The sequence below is a fragment of the Drosophila hydei genome, unplaced genomic scaffold (genome assembly GCF_003285905.1).
Source record: "Drosophila hydei strain 15085-1641.00,03,60 unplaced genomic scaffold, DhydRS2 tig00000056-arrow-arrow-pilon, whole genome shotgun sequence".
Taxonomy (NCBI): domain Eukaryota; kingdom Metazoa; phylum Arthropoda; class Insecta; order Diptera; family Drosophilidae; genus Drosophila; species Drosophila hydei.
This window is the reverse complement of record NW_022045655.1, coordinates 6,287-27,292: the sequence shown is the minus strand read 5'-3', so window position 1 is coordinate 27,292 and position 21,006 is coordinate 6,287. Positions and strand designations below refer to the sequence as shown.

Below are 21,006 nucleotides of genomic sequence, written 5' to 3'. Positions count from 1 at the left end.
ACATACTCCACTTACAATAGCAAAGACATAAACCATTAAAGTGGTGGCACTAACAAAGCAACTGTTATGCACTGAACTGGCAACGCTCAACTTTAAAAAGATGAAATCACTTATCAAATTGTAAATAAAAATAAATGCCTAGCAGCGATCTTCGATATTTTTATGTAACGTTCGTTTAAAGGAAGAATCAAATTTTATATATTACGATTGCGAGAAACTTAGAATTTTCGATGCAATGTTATAAGCAGAGACTGTTAATCTAATTGCCACTGTTAAGCTGTTCATTGTTAACAGAACGAACAGCTGTTGGGCACTGCGTGGGGAGTTCAGTTCAATGAGAACAGCTGAGCGTGAAAGTCGTGGTGCACGGAAAAAATATAATCGTATTTCCAAACATTTATAAACGTGAACGATAAAGGATATAACACGTCAGATAGTTTAAATTCAGCTTAACCGCAAGTACTTCCAACTCAACTAGTGCAAATCCGTGCAGTTCTATTTTAACAATCAAATCTCATGCGCACCTAGTAATAACTACAAAGAGCACCCGTATCTAAAAAAGGAAAAAAACGAAAAGAAAAGAAAAGTAACACTCTGATTGTTTAAACAAAATAGAAAACGAAATTGTCTGCACTAGCAATAGCATGTTAATGATTGTGTGATTGTTATATAAATGTTAAAAATTTATTAACTACATTTCACACACACTCGAACCATTATGTGGATTTGTTTGCAAAGTGTTCAAATAAATAAAACTTATACGCATAACTCAATAGATTTTGTGCTTTAAATACGAAAAAAGACGTGCTCCACAATATAAACTGGAAATAAAACTCTTAACTAGTTGCTAGCTAGTTTGTGGTGTGTGTGTTTTGCCAATCGGCAAACACCAGCGTTTCATCTTGAAAGCGAAATAAGCGGCTTCATTTGCATTTGTTTTGTCCGTGACCAATCATCAGATACAAAACACATCGAAGTGTTCAGCCACCCAGCAACAGAAAGCATCTATATTGAATATATCAAAAGCGAGGTTAGTTCTCTTTACCATATGTTTAGTTATAGATCTGTTAGCAATTGTGCGTACTGTCGCGTTGCAGTGGAATCTTATCAATTGGCTAATCTTTGGCCGAGCAGCAAACTATTATGCAACTGTCCAATCCAATTCCATTCAATTGTTTACGCCACTTATCGTGGCGCTTGCCTGCCCCATTATGTTGCGGGCGCAACATGTGCACCGCATGTTCCGTTCAGCGTCCCTATTGCCTATTGCCCATGCTTATTGTAAGTGCATTTCCTGGCCGCACTTGAGGCAGTCGAGGACGCACATTTCTATTGTCTACCATCGACGAAAATGATTTTGTTACAAGGGGGAACGAGAGGGTGAGAGCGGTATGTTGTATCCTGTTGCGCTCTTAACTTTTCCCATTTCCTGCAACTGTCGAACTGGTGCTCGAAAGTCTCTGCCACTTTTTCAAAATCATTGTCAGCGCAGTTGATATTTCCTTGGCCAGGCCCCTGCTAAAGTACCCTAGCCCAAGTAGGCTATGCGTTCGCCAAATTGAAACGTGCGACATCTGGCGTAGACGGGCGGAACTGCCCGCCTGTCTGCCTGCTTCGAATTCAGTTTACAGTTATGTGAAGAGCGGCAATTACAAATATCCAAATAAAAAGAAAAGAAAAAACAACACAAATATGAAAAATAAATAAATAAAAATACAACAATATTGTACAAGTGTGACATGTCTTTGTTTCATGATTAACTAATAAATACTCTATATTTCGAGTGAATAATACAATTTTTAAATTGATTTCATTTATATAAACTTACTTTAGGCCAAAACGCTAATATAATTTAACGCTCACTAAATGATTTATAATTCGTTAATAATGTCTGTATAAGTACATTTAAAAATCCGAACAGTTTTTAACAAAAATTTACTTAGTTTTATATTTAAATTGAATATTTAATGACATCGAAATTGTAATTAAATTAAGTTTTTATTATTTTTTTAATTAATTGTTTTATAATAATAGTTAATTTTTTTAAAATAAACTTAATATATTCTTCTAACAATCCCAAAGTTTTAAACAATATCGGGTTTCAAATTAAATAGCTTATGAAAATGATTCCCAATTGTTTTTACGGAAATTCCACATAATATATCTACGAATTTTACGAACTAGTTGCACTTCACACAGGGTATAAATGAAAAAAATACATTCCTAAAGTGCAATTTGCTTTGCGTTGCCATCGAATGTTGACTGCTCTTGTTTTTCTGTTGTCTGTTACACTGGCTATTAAAAGCAAAAGTGAAAAATTCCATAGAGACGCTGGCGGCATCAACTGTAACGGCAACTGCAACGCCAACCGCAACAGCAACTGCAACTGCAGCAAGAGCTACTCCAACAACGGCAACAACTCTGTCAAGTGCGTTGTCGCTTCCTCTTTGGGTGCGTTATGTGGCCAACCAACTGAATATACATAAGGGTGTGCATGAGTGTATGAGTGTGTGTCAATGTGGCTGCCTGTGTGTGTGTACGTGCGTGTAAGTGTGATTCAATTACAGGCCAATCCAGTCCAAGTTGAGGAGTTGTCTGTGCCAGGCCCAAGCCTCAATTCGATGCTCGGCGCGTATATATTGCGAAAGAGTTTTTCAGCCGGAGACTTGGCCAAAGTCAAGCCGCATGCCTCATAACTATACGCACACACACACACTTGCACGGCTGTGTATGTATTTACATTGATTCGAATTCCATTGGCGGCGATTTCATAATCGCTTACGCCGCTTCCCTCGTTTTACTTAATTTTTTTACGTATTTTGTTGCTTCTTCAGCTGACTTTTTTTATTTTTAAATATATACATATATTATATATTTACATATATACGTATATGTATATAGCTTGGTAGCATTTTTATGTGAGTGTTTAGCTTTTGATTTTTTGGGACTGCTTTAAGTTTGAGCAACAACAACAATGGCAACACACGAAACAAAAAAAAAAGTTGTTTCAATGTTGGTAACTTTCTCCTCAACCACCTGCCAAAACCGCAGAGCGCTCAGCTAGCGCTGTCAGTAACAACTGTTTTTATGTATATGTATAGATGTGTGTACGTGTGTGTGTGCGTGTGTGTATGTATGTGTGAGTGTTTCCATTTGTCATGTTGTTGTATTTGATATGCGCGCTATGCGTGCCAGTTGATTGCGCGATTAGCAAAGCCCGCATTCAAAACGCGTGCGCGCGAATTTCGAACTCAAGCTGCAATTTCATAATCTTCATTCGCATCATCAGCGACAGCGACATCATCATCATCCTCTTCATTATCATCATCATATACGCAGTTAGCTAGCTGAGTCAAACTGTATGTGCTAATTGAATCGATTCCCATCAGACAAGAAATCTCTCAAAGCGAACAGGTAAAAACCAGGTAACTTCCTCGTCCAGCAGCTAACTAAGACCAAGGCGAAGGCCAGTTCAGTCCATAGGCTGACTGTGGTTATAAAATCAAGTGACAAAGTAAATTTCAAGTAGTCTTCCATGTGAATTTCCATCGTTATCTCAAAATGATAGTCCTCTTATTTAGGCCTAATTAAAATCTAATATATATGACTAAATAAATGAAAGTGTTATGACCAAAGTCTGTTTTCCTGTAACTGACTAAAATCGATTTCAAATCGACTTAAGACTTAATTGTAGCCCTGCTTTAAAGAACTTTCTTCGAGAAGAGGAAAAATTGAATTGAAGATAACTTGATTTTTTCCAGTGTATCCATTTGTGGGTGGCCATAAAAAAATTGCAATTAAATTGTTGTTCGATCAAATCAGTTCAATGGCAAAGCCAGTGCCAGAAGAGGCAGCACTCAAGATGCCTTTGTAATGCAAATATAAACACGACTGTGCCAGGCCTAAACAACAGCAGCACACACACACACACGTTTTAGCCATAAACATATTAAATTTTATGATTATTAGAGCCGCAACGTCTGCTGAGCAACTTATGCAAATCTCTGATTAAAGATAAGCGCGCCTCGTGGCAGCTTTTCCTAGTGCTGCTCCAGCTCCATGTGAAAGAGGTCGGCAGTACGCATTGGAAAACCAGTTGCTTTCAATTTTTTCATGTTCAGGGTTCACCAGGTGTCTTCAACTTCAATTGTTGGTGGGCAGGTATTTGCTCAGTTGCCTCAACCTCAAAGCATTTTATACGCCGTGCAATTGGCACTCCAAATAGCTGATGACCGCCATGCATGCTGATGACTCTTAATGGCTTTTGGGTACGACATCAAAAACTATCACACGAACAACAACGCAACATTCCGCACCCAAAAAAACACAGCAACAACAACAACAACAACAACTAAATGCAACTGAAAACGAGCGCGTTTTAGATTTTTTGTATTGGCGTAAGGCATATGGCATAATCAAGTTTGCAGCTCAAGTGGCTTTTACTTGCACCACCAGACTGGGCCACGCACCACTGAGGAGCAGTCACTGTAGCTCCCACTTCCCATTCATCGTGTCTGCTAGTGGGGCTGCCAAGTTGTCTATGTCACATGCTTTTGCCTCATGTTTTATTGCCACCGTCACAGCGGTTCATGTTGTTATTTGCATTGGCCAAACAGCGGTCGCTGCACAGTGCACAGTGGGGCAAACCTCATACGAGAAAATATAATACTTAAATGTTATATATCAAATGCTTGGTTCGAGAATTTCACATTATTAAATGTGTATTTCAATAGCAGCTCTTCCTCTCACGCTTTACTACACAAAATATAGAGTTTGGTTTCACTGTAGTTAGCTGCTGTTGTCTGCCAAGTGAATGCAATGAGCGGCACAAATATTGAAATACACACAAGATGGAAGATGAGAAAAGAAAAAAAAGTAGAGGGCTGCTGATGAGATTGCCTCTCCATATAATTATCTTGTGGCTCTCTGTGCATAATTCTATCGTCTCTTGTTCTATGCATGTTTGTTCAGATCTCGACGGGGCGGCGTTTCTACCAAAGGTCTCGCAAATATTGCACAAACGTACAATGTTTGAACTACACTCGATGTGGAATTTGATGTACGAAGATGTAATTGCTGTCGATGTTGGTCTGGAAATGCAGACATATGTGTATATAGATCTATACACACTAACATACTGTATTTGTATTTATAGCTGTACTAGTGATTTGACCCTCGCATAGGCTTTATAATCAAACTTCAAAGTCAACCAGCAATTATTGTTAGGCCTTGTCATAATAATGCCAATAAGCTACCAAGTGCATGGCAAAAAAAAAATAACTAAAAGTAAATAAATGAATCAATAATAAACAAATAGCACAAGTATTTAGCAATATATTAAACTTTTCTTGTATCTGACCTTATTAATATACAAACGATTTCCGCCTTATTTCCAAGGATATCTGAAAGATACAAAAGTATCTGAAACTAGCTGGAAAAGTGGCTGAAAAGAAAAATTCTTAATAAATTTGGGGTATGACATAAAGTAGTTATAGATATATGTATATATATATATATATGTATACTAAAGTATCTGCAAAAGTATATATATATATATATATAACTAGCCATAACTACAAAAAATATCTATGTATTATAACATTTCTTTTGTGCGTAGCTACACTGATAAAGGAAATGTTTTATAGTTAGAACTAGACAAAAAAGTATTACAAAATATAATACACTTACATGTACACCGGATGCCAATCGATATTGCAGCAGATCAATTTGTTTAAGATACTTAAGTGTATATCTTGTATACTCAAGTATCTGTGCAATGATCTAATATTGGGTTGGCCAAAAACAAAGTGTTTGAGGAAGCTTTTTTTTAGCGCGAACTCAAACAACATAGTATATAGCACATACATAAATATATATATATATATATATATATATATATATATATATATATATATATATATATATTTATTTATTTATATTTATCTGTATGTACATAATGTATCTAGTGGTTTGCGTGCCAATTCGTAAAATGTCTGTGTAATCTTTAAAGAGTCGATGTGAAACATGTATTTTTTAAAGCTTTTCTCAATTCTAGGAAAGATTCGCTATACGTTATTCGCCATGATTCGCTAAAACATGACTCATGTGATTTTCTCTAGCAGCGTTTGAGTATCGAAAAGTTTATTCTAGAATTTCTTCGATTTCTTTTCGAATTGTTATTGTTTTTGTGTGTGTTTTCAAATATGCGCACTCTCCTCGGTTAACACTTTTATGTCGGTCTATGCCATACCCTAATCCCAGCAACCATTCAATTTAGCCCACACGAATCAATTTGTATTAAGCAGGAGCTGGGCGTGGGTGGGCTCTGCTCTCCACCTAATCCTCAGCGAGCATGCAGCCGTGTAATATGAATGTGATTGAAATTTGAAATTGCATCCGGCAAATATCAGTGACTGAATGGCGTTGGCGATGCTCCTTCATATACCCTACAATAACAAATGGGCTGATTGGGGATTTCAATCAGTAAACAGTTATCAATGTATATGGTAAACGGTTTTTCGCTCAAATGTAAACAAAATATAATTTATTAAAAACAAAAACATACACCGAAATATATAGGCCACAAAAGATATATGTCTTAAGCTGATCAATTATTATATATAAAAATGGGAATTAAACAGAAATTTTCACTCAACTCAAAAATTATTTAATTTATATATTCTTTTATTCTTATCTCTTGAAGTCATTGGCAAGTAGCCGAAAAAAGGCTTCTATTCAAATTTGTAGGCTGAAGATTCAAAACTGCAGTTTGATTGCGCTTCTAATCGATTAAAAAGTTATCGATGATACGAAGCAAATTTGAACAGCGAATGTTAAATGAGGATATAGTTGTGTTCAATGAGTTCAAACGATAACATTGTGAATATAATGAGAATTTAAAGTGATTACAGGGTATTTAAGTCGGTTAGTTATGTTTTGTTGTTCACTTTTTCTGCATGCAAAATTAAAATTGGAATTTACAAGACTGAAGCTGACAGCAGAGGGAAAACTCAACGATTTTACGAGCCATGGCAACATTAATGATGATTACGATGATAGGGCAATGATGAGCATGATGATGACGTGTGGTATGTGTGCGAGTGTGCAAGTTTGTGGTATGTGTAGGTAGTTAGCTGATGATTCGATGGGTAACCGTGTGCGATTAGAAGGATGTTTAAAGTGTTTTGCAAGCTTTGTTAAGAGCTTTGGTGCGGCAAACTAAACCGAGCTAACCGAGCATGAAGGCAGCTTTGGCATTACTTAGCGTGATTGCATATCGGCGCCAGAAGCCGATGTGAATCGCATCGTATAGCATCGTATGCTATTTTTAAAATCTCAAGGCGTGCCTCGGATCAGTTGGCCACGCGTGCCGTGCCGTGCCGCATCAGCCTTGGGCTAGCGCATTTCAATTATGGTCTTTGTTAATTATAGCCTCCGATTGCTTAAATTGTTAACAAAGATTTTTATAAGCTTGCATTTAGACATAAATGTGCATACATATTCATGTCCCGACTCGTGTTAATGGGCAATTAACCGGCGTTGCCAGCCAATTACCCGAAGACCTGTTCAGACTACACTTACAGACGCTTAGACTCGGAAGCCAAATTGATTGCCTTCAAACTGCCTGTATTATGCACTTGAAATGAAATTCGCATACTCCATTTGTTTTACTCAACATTTGTTCAAGTTCGAAGTCGAACTTTACAGCTGTCATGGCCATACTCTATACCAAGTACCCTTTGACTAGTTAAACAAGTTGGCATGGATTAAATTTGAAATTGAAATTTGAAAGTATATCATATATATATTTATATAATTTGTTATTTTTTTTAATCTATTATCTACTCTGATAGATCTTTTGATTTATGTTTTCTATCATATTAATAATATTGACAAACCTAATTTATATTGCCGTCAGCTTACGGCTTTTATATTACATATCTAAGAGCGAATTTTTCGTGATGCTGATAAAAGGGAAAACATTTGAGATATCGATGAGTTAACTTGATTACAAAATAAATGAAATTCAATTTCTTTGCCATGGCATGTTGAAATGTTGGATCAATTTTTCACGCAAGTTGCCTGATGCAGCAGCAATTTCACGTTCAATGTTTGCTTCGAGGTCGTCAAGTTGCTGTTGACTCTTTAAATGGTCAAGCGGCTTCAGTTCTTGTATTTTGTATCGAATGTAGATCAAGATCCTTTCGCAAAGTTCGTCATAGTTACGTCACAATGTAAGAGACTGATGTGGGTCTTGCTCAAGTGAAGTGAAAGAGCCGTCAATATTTAAATCACTTTCTGTTTTTATTTGTTTCACAAGATGAAGATGAATATTTGATCATCGTAAAATTTTATATTTTTTATAAATATCTGAAAGAACATTACGTCCGTCTGTGCGCAGCCTCCTCGAATCAATATTGGTAGTTCTCTCAGATGACTATATTTTTTAGATACTTTTATTTTGTATCTAAATTTAAAGTTGTTTATAGATTTCTTTTTTGCTTTAGTTTTTAATTTTAAGTTTTCTCCACTCTCACTTTCTGCATTAATATTGAAGTATTGATATTCCCTATTTAAATTTGTTGAACTTAGCACCTTCAGCATCAAACTTAACTCTTTGGTCGCCGTTGCCAAAACTTTCTATATTATTATTATTTTTTAGTTCCTGTTTATTGGATAATCGTTAATGTAAGCGGTGTTTCTTTTGTGTTTTGTTTGGTCTTCAGCGATCTGAATCTGAACAAATAAAATCAAATAAAATCAATAAATGGTCGTTGCATTTGGGTCAATGTCAAATACGTTCAGTTGGACCAACTTCGATTTGAATCATAAACTTGATGACGATGATGATGATGCTGCTGAAGGCAATATCTTCATTTACGCCCCAAACTGGCTTCCATTAACATGGCCGAAACGATATTTATCAAACGATGCTCTCCCTTCATATTGAAGGCTTTTGGCACACGTGTCGTCCGTCGCTTGTCGGTTGTCGTGCGCGACATTCAGCTCGTTTTAGCTCATTGTTCTGTTTTGGCCAGCATAAAAAAGAGGTTTACAACTTGATGTCTTTTAATTGGAAATTGTTTGCTTTGTAAAACTTTTTGGCTCACTGCCGCAGAAATCTTTTGAAGTGATTCGAGCATCTAAAGTTTTAACGATATGTAAAATTTGCATATACACATATAAATCTCTTACAGCAGATATATTTGAATGCAAATTATAACCAGCGTGTGTAAGCGTATGTGTGGGCTCTGATTTCAGTTTTAGCTGCTTTTTGGCGCTTAAAGTTTTTCCTGACTTTGATTGCATACAAATTAGCGGTATTCGCATTTTCGGTAGAAAGTAAAACTGTTTTTATTGAATTTATTTATTTGGTAGATATTTTTTGTAGCTGCTGCTGCTGTTGTTGTAGAGGTTGTTGCTGTTGGCGTTGCTGGCATTAACGACAACTTTTACTTTTCTTCAGAAACTTGTAAATTACATAGACATTCGCCTCAAAAGAAGCTGAAAAATACCCAAAAAAAGAAAAGACGAAGGCAAAAAATTGCTCGACTTTTAGGTACCCTGTCGATAGACTTTATAGTTCTAGATATCGAGCCTGAGCATAACAGAAAGTTTGTTAAATATTATATATATATATATATATATATATAAATGAAGTAATTCTTGTTCTCGGATATCATAATATATTATATATAATAATATAATATTCTATACATATATATAAAAAAATATTTATAAAATAATAGAGACCAACAAAGTTATTATGACACTCAAGAACAAGAATTAGTTTAAACTGTTTCGAGTAGCGAAATCTAATGAGTCTGAATTATAGTAATAAAATGTCAAAAAGCAGTGGAAAAGTTTAGTCCGTTTGTTTATTATTGCTTAGCAAAATTACCTGGGCAGTAAAAAGAGAATAAATCTCATTTCTAATGCTGAACAAATATTAAGCTAATGAACAGTTAAATATATATTCATATTTCAATAATCGTTATGCAAATATTATGCAAAAGTAAATCAATGTCAAGTGACTTATGCAACTCATTAAACTAATTAACTTTATCAATTATTACCAACTGTCTAATATGACCGCTTTGAGGCATATAATAAGTAAGGGGTATACAAATAGGTTTCTTTTGGTAATCATTTTTTGTGTTTTGTGAAACGTTTCGTTTATTGTCCGCACATTAATCTTCTTTTCAATCATGTTTAATGCGCTGAGTGATCTGAACCAGTTTCATTTTGGTCTTTTATTTTTTTGATATTGCAGTTGTGACAGACTAAGTGGTATTAATTAGTTAGATATTTTATCTGGCAAACTAGCTGCCGACCATGTTAATTGGAATAGTGCGTAGCTGTTGACATGGCTGGTTGGGGGAAAGCTACAAAAGAAGCGACTTTCAGCAATCAATTCAATGGCCGAGAAGCGAGTTTATACAGTTGAATGCCAGCTATGTTAGTTAGCTTATCTCGAATACTATGTACCTGCTCTCTAATTCGTACATAGGTACGTCAGTCTGTGCACGCACATGCTATAAGGTGGCATTGACATTGTTTATTATCTAACGATTTGAACTATTTTCATGCCATTGATGTACAAAAAAAGTAGAGCAAACTCTTAGCTGGAAATAGAGCAACTTTCATACCGCAACCAAAATTCATCGACTGCTATCAAAATGATCACATAACTGTTCATATATATGTGTATATAAATATTGTATTCAACTGCATTGCAGCACTCTTATAAAAAAAATAAAATTCTATCAATGGCAACAATTCATCATGAAACTAATTTCCCCCAAGCTAAATTCATGTTATGTTTGAAATTGTGTTCTGTCTACGTTTTCTCACTCGAGCAATAGCATTATCGTCTTATCGGAACAAACGACAAATGTATGTAAAAAAGTTGTGATATATAAACAAGCAAGACTATCCGACTAGGAGATACCCTGAGCACTAGTAAAGCATTCCAGCTTATATATATTCATGACCTTGTCATAGCGGATCTCATATTAGTGTAACGTAGTCTAGTGCAGATAGGCAGACACAGCTAAACTAAGCTTTTTGTTTTTGTTCTATAATATACCTATTTCTATATGTTACATATGTTAACAAGAAACCAATATGCCAGGTTTAAATCATTTTAAATTTGCTCAGGGTAAACAAAATATACCATGGCACAGCGTGACTAATTCCTTAACGTCATTTGACCATTGCGAACTTTAGCACCCCTATCAGTGCTGAGAATTTAGCCGATTTCAGTACAGAGCTGTTCTTTTAATATTTTTAGCTATTTCTGAAACTATTTTATTTGATGATACGATTTATTTGCAAACAAGTATTTGACATTAAATATGCCATTAAATTGACCTTACAACATTAATTATTGAATTTCGCTCAAAACACAGCGAACTCTGCAACAAATAAGCTTATGTCGATGTGGATTATATAAGTTATTTAATGCTGATTGGCATTAATGCATTCTTAATTAAAATTGCAACTGTAGATGACAAGAACAATGACACAATGAAAATATGAAAACAAAAGTTAACTCTATTAAATTTCCGTTCGACCTTCATTATCCTTGTTATGCGCTGAATTCATTAAAAAGGGAATTCAGAGTATAATGATAAATGGGAAAATATATGGAACAGGTAGATAAATGCTTGGTAAATTCCATAAACTCTATATATACTTGATCAGCACGCCGAGGTGAGTCGATCTAATCCTGTCTACAGATTTTTTAGATTACTATTACGATTTTTGATACCTTATCTCTTTATCACTCCTCAATATAGCACTCTCACTTGTTTCTGTTCATCTGTCATCTGTTTAAATAGCTTTAAGCAAACCAATTTGAATCTCTTCTACAGCAACTGAAATGTGTCGAAAATCTGCACACAGTTTGTGTAACTTCTAAAGAATTCGTTTGAACAAAAAGAAATCACAATTGAAATTTATGTCTGCAGTATGCCAAAGAAACAAACCAATTTTTCAGAGAAATATTAATTTCATTTTTCTTTATGACCACAAAAATGGTCATAAGAAGAAAAATAATTGAGTCACTTTTTTGTTCTGGCTCTTTTTATTGCTGGAGTCTATATTCAGATTGATAAAAACTGATGTATATTTATAGCCTGAACATCGTTGAAAATCTGTTAAAATGTATCTAATAGGTATTGGGCGTGGTTGAATTGGTTATAATTTGATGAGTAAATTCTTGATGATTATGAACAGCCTAGGGACCTGTCTATCTATAAGAGTTCCATTTTAAAAATATATTCTTGCTATCGATAACTTTTTTCATTTTTTGTTCTCCAATAATATTTTGTTACCTCATGTATACATCTAACGAAACTAGGAGAAACTTAATTTTCGAAGATGGAGTTTGCTTTTTGTGCTCATATACTTATCCTCCATTGTGCATCCATCTCTAGCTTATATATTGCCAAAAAGGGTTTCTGTCAGTATAAATTTGCATTTTTGAGGGAAATATTTTTAAAATTAAAATAGAAAATTATAAAAATAAATACAAAGTATTATAATTAATGCAAACTCATGTTTTTCACTTAAGGCACTTTGTTGCGATACAATCAATATAAACAAAATATTATTCTGAATTTTGCTTAGGTCATTGTTTAGATAGGAAATATTTGATCGGGCGCATGATTTCGAAATCTCAATAATTTGAAAAATCGAATTGAATTTTTTCAATACGAATTTCACTGCAGAATTAGCAACGATATTTCAAGCAGTGGGTAGACTAATCCAGAAAAGTCCGCATGATAAAAACTAAACCCAATCGAATTTTAAAATATGAACCAAAACAATATCACGATATAAATAACAACAAATTATTTGAGGCGCTAATTGCTACAAATTTGCATTGGACTTTGCTCCGGTATTTGGGAATTTTCCAAAAATCCGTGCCGACACTTAGTTCCAAGAAATATTCAAATTCAACTAAAATATATTTATATTTATATATATAAATAAATCTGTATATAAGAAAAGTTATAAAATATATAATATAATTATTAATATATGCAGAATATTTATTCGTATTTTGGCCAATTGATGATTCAAAACTAAATTTATCGCTCGCAATTAACAGCCCTATGTTAATCATATAAATCATTTTCGACAAAAACAATATAAAATGAGCATGGAATTTTTTTGTCAATATTTAAAAATGATTCACTTTATGTTTTCCTGGTAGCACTTGGCGCACTTGTTGCATCTTAATTAGCCAGGCTTCCAGCAATTGGCATAATTGGCGCGGGGAAAGCCTGTTAATGCTATATATGAGCACTGTCTGAAATTTTCTCAGAATTTTTTTTGAAAAAACCAAATTGTGGCTATTTATGTGTATGTAAGCATGTATGTATACACCCATGTACAAAAAACAATGGCCCAATTGGTCTCTGGTCTGTGGATCTGTTATTTTTCGTTGCTTGCGGCTCATTGTTTCTGTTAAGTTTTTTCTTTCTGTTAAGTTCTTTTCTTCTTCTTTGACCAGCCTCTGCTTTTGTTGTGCGAGTTTCTCCTATTGCGCTTACTCTCTGTGTAACATAGCGGCTTCTATTCTGTCCCTTTCTCTCACACACAGCTGTCTGCCGCGGGCTACTTTCGTAAGGTTGAGGTCGAGCGCCATTTCCGTTTGGCGAGTGCTTTTCAAATGTAAACGAAAAAGCCTGCAAAACAATGCAAGGCACATACACACATACATACGTAAGCAACACGAACACAAGCATGGATAGCAACACTATTTGAGATTCTCCAGTTGCCACAATTTCATCGCTAAATTTAACATTTCGCCATTCACTGGTTTATCCACACAGCGGCGCCCTGGCCGGACTATTCTTGTCTACGTTGTTGTTGTTCTTATTATTGTTATTGTTATGGTTATAGCTGTTGGCTTTTTTCATTTTCTCAAAATAAACATTCGTATGGAAATGGTAATTACTTTTTCAAAACTATTTTGCAATTATCATTCACACTTCTCATTTCTTGTCAAGAGCCTTAACATCAACTTGATGCACTTTGAACGGCAGAACAAAACAAGCAGCAATTTGAAATGTTTGTTTTTATTTGCTCATCTGTTCCACTATTGCAAATTTTGCCCCTCAGCTCAACATCATTATTGTCCTCAGAGTCATTATTATCATCATCATTATCAGTTTAATTATATGCGATGAGTTTCAAGGCAGGAAACTGAAATTGGTCGATTTAATTTTATTGTTCCTCATATTGATAAAAGTAGTTAAGTACGCCAAGTCGAGGTCATAGGGTCAAGTCTCTTATCTCCAATCTAATTCACGTGTTAAGAAAGTTTTCAATAGATTATATAGAACAACTGTATACTTTTAATTTATCCATTAATATTATGTAAATTCACAACATAATAGACATAATCGTGACTTATTAGCTTTGACATTAGCTTACTTAGCTGAGCGAGGCGAAGCTTTTAAATACAAAGCGAAAGATTCGAATCATTTGACGGTATGTAAATATTTGATCTGGTTGCCATCTCCATGTGTACTTCGAGCCTCGCGAATTCTTTTTAAAATGTTAATTACCCGTCATAAAAAAAAATCCCATAAATTGCTGTGAAGGGCATGACCACTATTATTTAGATATTTAAAAAAGATTACAAATCATACAGCACTGCAGATTTAATATATTTTGTGGCAATTTCTACAACTGGAAAGTTGTAATATTTTGATAAAATACTCAACTTTAATGATATACATAAGAGAAGTTCCATATATAACTCTAATTGCAAAATTTTTTAATGGGCCTAGAAAGCTCTTAAGGTCTTTACTCTGCTCACCGATTCAAGTAATCTTTTTATTGCTGTTGACTTAAGTTCTCAGCTTACGTCAACCATAAAATTCATGAACACAATTGTTGAGTACAATATATGTACATAAATTATTTCCCATTTTAAATAAAAGCATTAGTCACAAATCTTCGGCTGGCTTTTAAGTGTAAAATTTATCCACCGAAAGTCTAATATATTAAATGATAATAGACACATAACTTATTTGGTAATTATTAAATATATGTTTAGCTAGGAAAGGTTAGAACTTTTTAAGTTTTAACTTGAAATTCTATCAGATTTGACGTTTGCTTGGAAAAGCGGGCTTTGTAACAATGCATCAGACTAGAAAACATACAGATTCTTGGCTCACTTCAAGGTGCCGTAGCCATAAAATATTTCCTAAATGCGCGTACATATGTTGCACTCAGATTTTAGCTTTGTGTAATCATGATCTTGATCTACTCTTTCATCCATGGCCTCTGAGGCGTTCTGTTATGGTTGACTTTTGCCATAAAATTTTGTGCTCCCCGTAGTAGCTGGAAATAGCATCGGACAATTACATTGAATTTTATTTTAGCCAGAGCAAATGAAGACGAAAAAAATACATTCTGTATCTATATGAGATCATTGTTTATACCCAACAATTTTAACGATCGCCACAACTCTATTGCACCCCAGAGCCAGTGCCAGTGAGTGAACACCCATACGATGCCCAAAATGCAACATATGTATGTATATATATTTATATATATATATATATATATATATATATATATATATTAATATATATATATTTTTTTTTTCATGGATATTCAAACAGTTCTCAGAGAATGGAAGCGCAACTGCAGTAGTCATAGTTTATGACCAGAGGCTTCGAGTTACACAACCCAGAAAAATGGCTCGTTCCTTTTCTTAAAGTAAAAAAAGATATATTTTATGGCTGGCACGATTAGCAACGGTACTTGAATCAGAGTCCAGCATCGCATAACTCAAACTCGGCGACAGACGTAGGCACAGGCAGACTTTTGAATATTTATGGCGCCTGCTAGAGAGGATGCTTGCCTATGCTGGGCACGTTGCGTGCGATCGTTCAGTGAGATTTGTATCCAGAGCCAAGTGCTTAGTGCCAAGTAGCGAGCAAATCGCATTGCTGGCTTTATTAACTCGGGCAGCTGCAGCCGTTCAGTCGGCAATGCCTGGCGTAAGCATGCGGATATGCTGATCGCATTGTAGGCGCCGCACTGGCTTATGCCATCAATCAGTGGGCAGGCGGTAGGCGAAAGGTAAACCCAAAGGCAAAAGCCTACCTACAGACATTCTATACACATACAACCATACACACGCGTATATTGGCAAACTATACGCACAATGCTTGTCCAAGGACGCGATTAAAGCAGCTTAGTGTAATAACCAGAGCATCAAGTTTTATTTCGCATACCCAGCTTTCCATTGAGAAGAGGGGTGTATTAAGCGCAGGCCTGTTATGTTAAGACACTGTTAGTTATTAAAAATAAAAATAAAAATATGAAAAATGGAGCAGTTCTAATAAATTTTGTTTAGATTAAGCTTCACTGAAAGCAAAAGTCAGCTAAAAATTTTAAATTGTGTTTACTAAATTTGAATAAGAATAAAAGTAAATATAACAATGCAAAATTTGCTCTGCTTACAATTAATAACATTTCTATTAATTTATGCGCGAATTTTGGATTATTATTTTTGAATGAGCAAAAGGCGAATCAGCGACATAATTTGATTAACATATATGATAATTTTGTTGTTGACAGCGAGTCACGTTAGCTTTTTTCAAAAAGTAAATATTACATTAACATCCCAATCTATTTGGTAGTAGCAAAACAACAGAGGTTTGTTATGTTAACTCACATAGCGGGTCGCTTGCTATCAATGGCTTAACATGACTACTGTTCAGTACTACCAGGCTTAACATCAAATTTCAAGCTTCTGTAACCGAAACCTGCTGGTAATGCAAAGACAGTTTGTGTAGGGTATTTATTGGTTGTGAATCCTGCCAACTTATATATTATGAATATATATACATATATCGGCTTTTCGTTCTTTGTTATCATGTTGAGAAGAAATCCAACGAACGGCCCAGGCGGACGCCCAAATGTGTCAATAGCAATCGATAAAAATTTTGTTGTTTTAGTTTTTGTGTTTAATTTGTTCCCCTCGTTCGGGTGGCACAACTATTATGTGGTGCAGGCAAGTTGATTGCCCTGTGTCCTCTAGTCCTTGATTTACTCTATGATACAGCAATTTAACTACTCTGGGTCTTTTAATTACAGCGCTTGGACGCAGTTTCGCAGTAGTGCCAGCTGCCAGCCGGAGTGTTTGGACCATTGAGCAGCGTGGTGCCGGCCAAGTTAACCCCAGAGACCTGGAGGAGCTCACTGAACGCAGCGGCAGCAAAGATGATTGGACGTTTGTTTCGCGCCCATGGCGAATTTTGTGCATCGCATCCCTGGGAGGTGATAGTCGCCCTACTTACCATCACAGCATGCATGCTGACTTTGGACAAGGGCAGCACCGTAGAGCCGACCAATGGTCTTAGCAGTGCTAGTGCAACGACAGCGGCTGCAGCTGCTGCAGCTAACAGTGCTGGAGCAGCATCTGCAGCGAGTGGTACGCAGCCGCCAATAATTGCCAGCACAACGTCATCGGCGACGTCGAGTCGACACCGCCCCTGTCATGGCTGGGGACAATCCTGCGATGGCCTCGAGGCTGAATATAATGCCGCCGATGTAATCCTAATGACCATTGTGCGCTGTACAGCGGTGCTCTACTGTTACTATCAGTTCTGCAGTCTGCATAGGCTCGGCTCCAAATATGTGCTAGGTAAGTGCGTCTGACTTGATTGGGGATTGCGTCATGGCTCTAAGATTTTATGGGCGCGTGTGTTGACACAACCGATTAGCTTCTGTCTGAAGAATATGCTTTGTTTATCTGGACGGCCACTATTTTGAGATATGTTTGGGCAATATTTTAGCTGCCTTTTTTCTTTTTTTATTATTTTTTTGGCGGTATTTCTCACGCGGTCTCTAAGTGAAACGACCTCTGCTACTAATACGAGTTGACGAACCCAGCTCGAACTCAAATTCAAGTGCGCTCTCCTGACTTTTTGCTTTTGTTTCTGTTTGCAGGTATTGCCGGTCTCTTTACGTTCTTTTCCAGTTTCATATTCACGACGGCCATTATCAAGTTTCTGGGCAGCGATATATCGGATCTCAAGTGAGTTAACCGCAGTTAAATCAGTCCAATTTATTAACTGTATAAACCTCCTTGTTTGTAGAGATGCGCTTTTCGTATTGCTTTTGGTTATCGATTTATCGAACTCGGGTCGATTGGCACAATTGGCCCTCTCGGGCAGCAGCCAGGCGGAGGTCACACAGAATATAGCAAGGGGCCTGGAACTGTTGGGTCCAACCATTACACTAGACACCATTGTGGAGGTACTACTGGTGGGTGTGGGTACATTGTCGGGTGTGCAACGGCTGGAGGTGCTTTGCATGTTTGCTGTACTGTCGGTGCTTGTCAACTATGTGGTCTTCATGACCTTCTACCCCGCCTGTCTTTCGCTTATATTTGATCTGTCGCGCAATGGTGTCGATATATCAGCCGTGAGAGAGCGCGCTAAAGGCTCGCTGTTGCTAAAATCTCTCACCGAGGAGGAACAAAAGGCGAATCCAGTGCTGCAGCGCGTGAAACTTATCATGACCACTGGCTTGATGATAGTCCACATCTACAGTCGGGTAGTGTTCAGCAACAGCGACTACGATGCTGTGGAAAAGACTCTTTCCCCGCCGCTAAATCTGAATGTAAACAACAATCGCACAGAATCGGGCGAAATAACTGATATTATTATCAAGTATGTTGTCAACATGGGAATGTGACCATATCAATAAAATCTTAACTGATTCCAATCTTATTTTTTCAGATGGCTAACAATGAGCGCTGATCACATAGTCATCTTCATTGTCTTGATTGCCCTTGTGATTAAGCTAATCTTCTTTGACCATCGGGATACTCTGCCGAATCAGCTTCCTCAGTCGACCACGGCGAAGGCTTCTCAGACTACGCCACTGGAGGAAGTGCCGAAGCAGAGCCCAAACCACACACCACTATTCAGTATTGAGGAGCACAGCTCAACAAATGCATCCACTCAAACCGACGTGGTATCCGTGCGACAGCGTCTGAGAGCACCAGCCCGCCCACCACGTCCACTTCAGGAATGCCTGAAGCTATTGAACTCCACCGACGAAGCCGATGGCATCGGCGGCGCCAGCGTTTTAAGTGATGAGGAAATCATTGTCATTGTCAAAGCAGGAGGACCTCATTGTCCGCTCTACAAGATTGAGTCAGTGTTGGACGATGCAGAACGTGGGATACGCATTCGTCGCCAATTAATAGCTGAACGTGCCAAGTTGCCCTTGTCACGCCTCGAAGTGCTGCCTTATGAGCATTTTGACTACCGAAAAGTGATGAATGCCTGCTGCGAGAATGTCCTGGGCTATGTGCCAATACCTGTTGGATATGCAGGCCCACTGCTGCTGGATGGAGAGAGCTACTATGTGCCTATGGCCACAACAGAGGGTGCTTTGGTGGCATCCACGAATCGGGGCTGCAAAGCACTTTCTGTGCGCGGCGTTCGGTCTGTGGTGGAAGATGTGGGCATGACGCGAGCACCTTGTGTACGCTTCCCTAGTGTCGCTCGTGCCTCCGAAGCCAAGAAGTGGATCGAGAGCGATGAAAACTATAAAGTGGTCAAGACAGAGTTCGATTCGACGTCTCGGTTTGGTCGTTTGAAAGAATGTCACATAGCCATGGATGGTCCGCAACTGTATATACGTTTCGTGGCTCTTACTGGCGATGCCATGGGTATGAACATGGTGTCCAAGGGTGCGGAGATGGCCCTGCGTTGCATTAAGCGTCAATTTCCCGACATGCAAATCATTTCGTTGAGCGGAAACTTTTGCTGCGACAAGAAACCCGCAGCAATCAATTGGATTAAGGGGCGTGGCAAGCGCGTAGTCACTGAGTGCACCATATCGGCAGCCACATTACGTTCAGTTTTGAAAACGGACGCGAAAACGCTGGTCGAGTGTAATAAACTGAAGAACATGTCTGGCAGCGCTATGGCAGGCAGCATTGGTGGCAATAATGCGCATGCGGCCAACATGGTCACCGCTGTGTTTCTAGCCACCGGTCAGGATCCTGCACAGAATGTCACATCCAGTAATTGTTCCACTGCTATGGAGTGCTGGAACGAGAATAGTGAAGATCTATATATGACCTGCACCATGCCCTCGCTGGAAGTGGGCACCGTGGGCGGAGGCACAGGTCTGCCCGGACAGGGTGCCTGCCTCGACTTGCTGGGCGTGCGCGGCGCCCATGCCACCCACCCCGGCGACAATGCTCGGAAACTGGCACAAATCGTCTGTGCCACCGTGATGGCCGGTGAACTGAGCCTAATGGCGGCGCTGGTTAACAGCGATCTAGTCAAGAGTCACATGCGTCACAATCGGTAAGAGTATAAGCGATGTTCGTTTTCGTAAAAGACTAATTTATTTGTCGTTCGGTTTCACTTTAGGTCATCCATTGCTGTAAGCAGCGCCAACAATCCGCTCAACGTGACCGTCTCCAGTTGCAGCACAATCAGCTAGAACTGACGCCACTTTTACCTCCCTGTACATAGGCGCTCAGATCGAGTGGGGCGTTCAAGTTAAAATTATTTTGTTGAAACGAATGCTTATTGAATTAATTATTATAATTATAATTGTAATTAATCAATTGGCCAGGCCAAACTTCAGCAGCAGCATTAAGCGATTGTTTAAAGCCAAAGCCAAAGCCTTTTGTGTCCGTATGCGGTATACATATTTGTTGTAATTGTTAAAACTAGTATCAAGTATAACGCAGTCTGGGATTCAATGTTGTTGCAATTTCCATTTAGTTAATACGAGTATAGCTATGTATATATATATAAATATATATATAGGTATTTAATATATATATATATATATATATATATCAATGTGTGCATACGATAATGAGCCTATTTTTTCTACAAACATATTTCTAGTGCAAGCGCAAAAACTTGTAAAAAGTATTCCTTAAGCGAACTAGTTTTAGTGACTAAAGTTTAAAAATCAATGGTTTTTTTAGTA

The 21,006-nt window shown here is 37.3% G+C and overlaps 1 protein-coding gene across 2 annotated transcripts; it reads left to right on the top strand.

Annotated features, from left to right (window-relative positions):
• The first annotated feature begins 335 nt into the window (after nucleotides 1-335).
• Nucleotides 336-20,603, top strand: LOC115483796 (3-hydroxy-3-methylglutaryl-coenzyme A reductase). 2 transcript variants are annotated; one of them, XM_030226051.1, is made up of 6 exons: nucleotides 336-1,030; nucleotides 17,131-17,680; nucleotides 17,986-18,073; nucleotides 18,135-18,710; nucleotides 18,780-20,366; nucleotides 20,433-20,603. In XM_030226051.1, exons 2-6 carry the CDS (start codon nucleotides 17,257-17,259, stop codon nucleotides 20,503-20,505), a joined length of 2,748 nt encoding a protein of 915 aa, XP_030081911.1. In that variant the 5' UTR covers nucleotides 336-1,030; nucleotides 17,131-17,256; the 3' UTR covers nucleotides 20,506-20,603. The 2 variants fall into 2 exon arrangements, with proteins under 2 accessions (XP_030081911.1, XP_030081912.1); XM_030226052.1 differs by lacking the exon at nucleotides 336-1,030 and adding an exon at nucleotides 16,651-16,805.
• The last annotated feature ends 403 nt before the right edge of the window (nucleotides 20,604-21,006 follow it).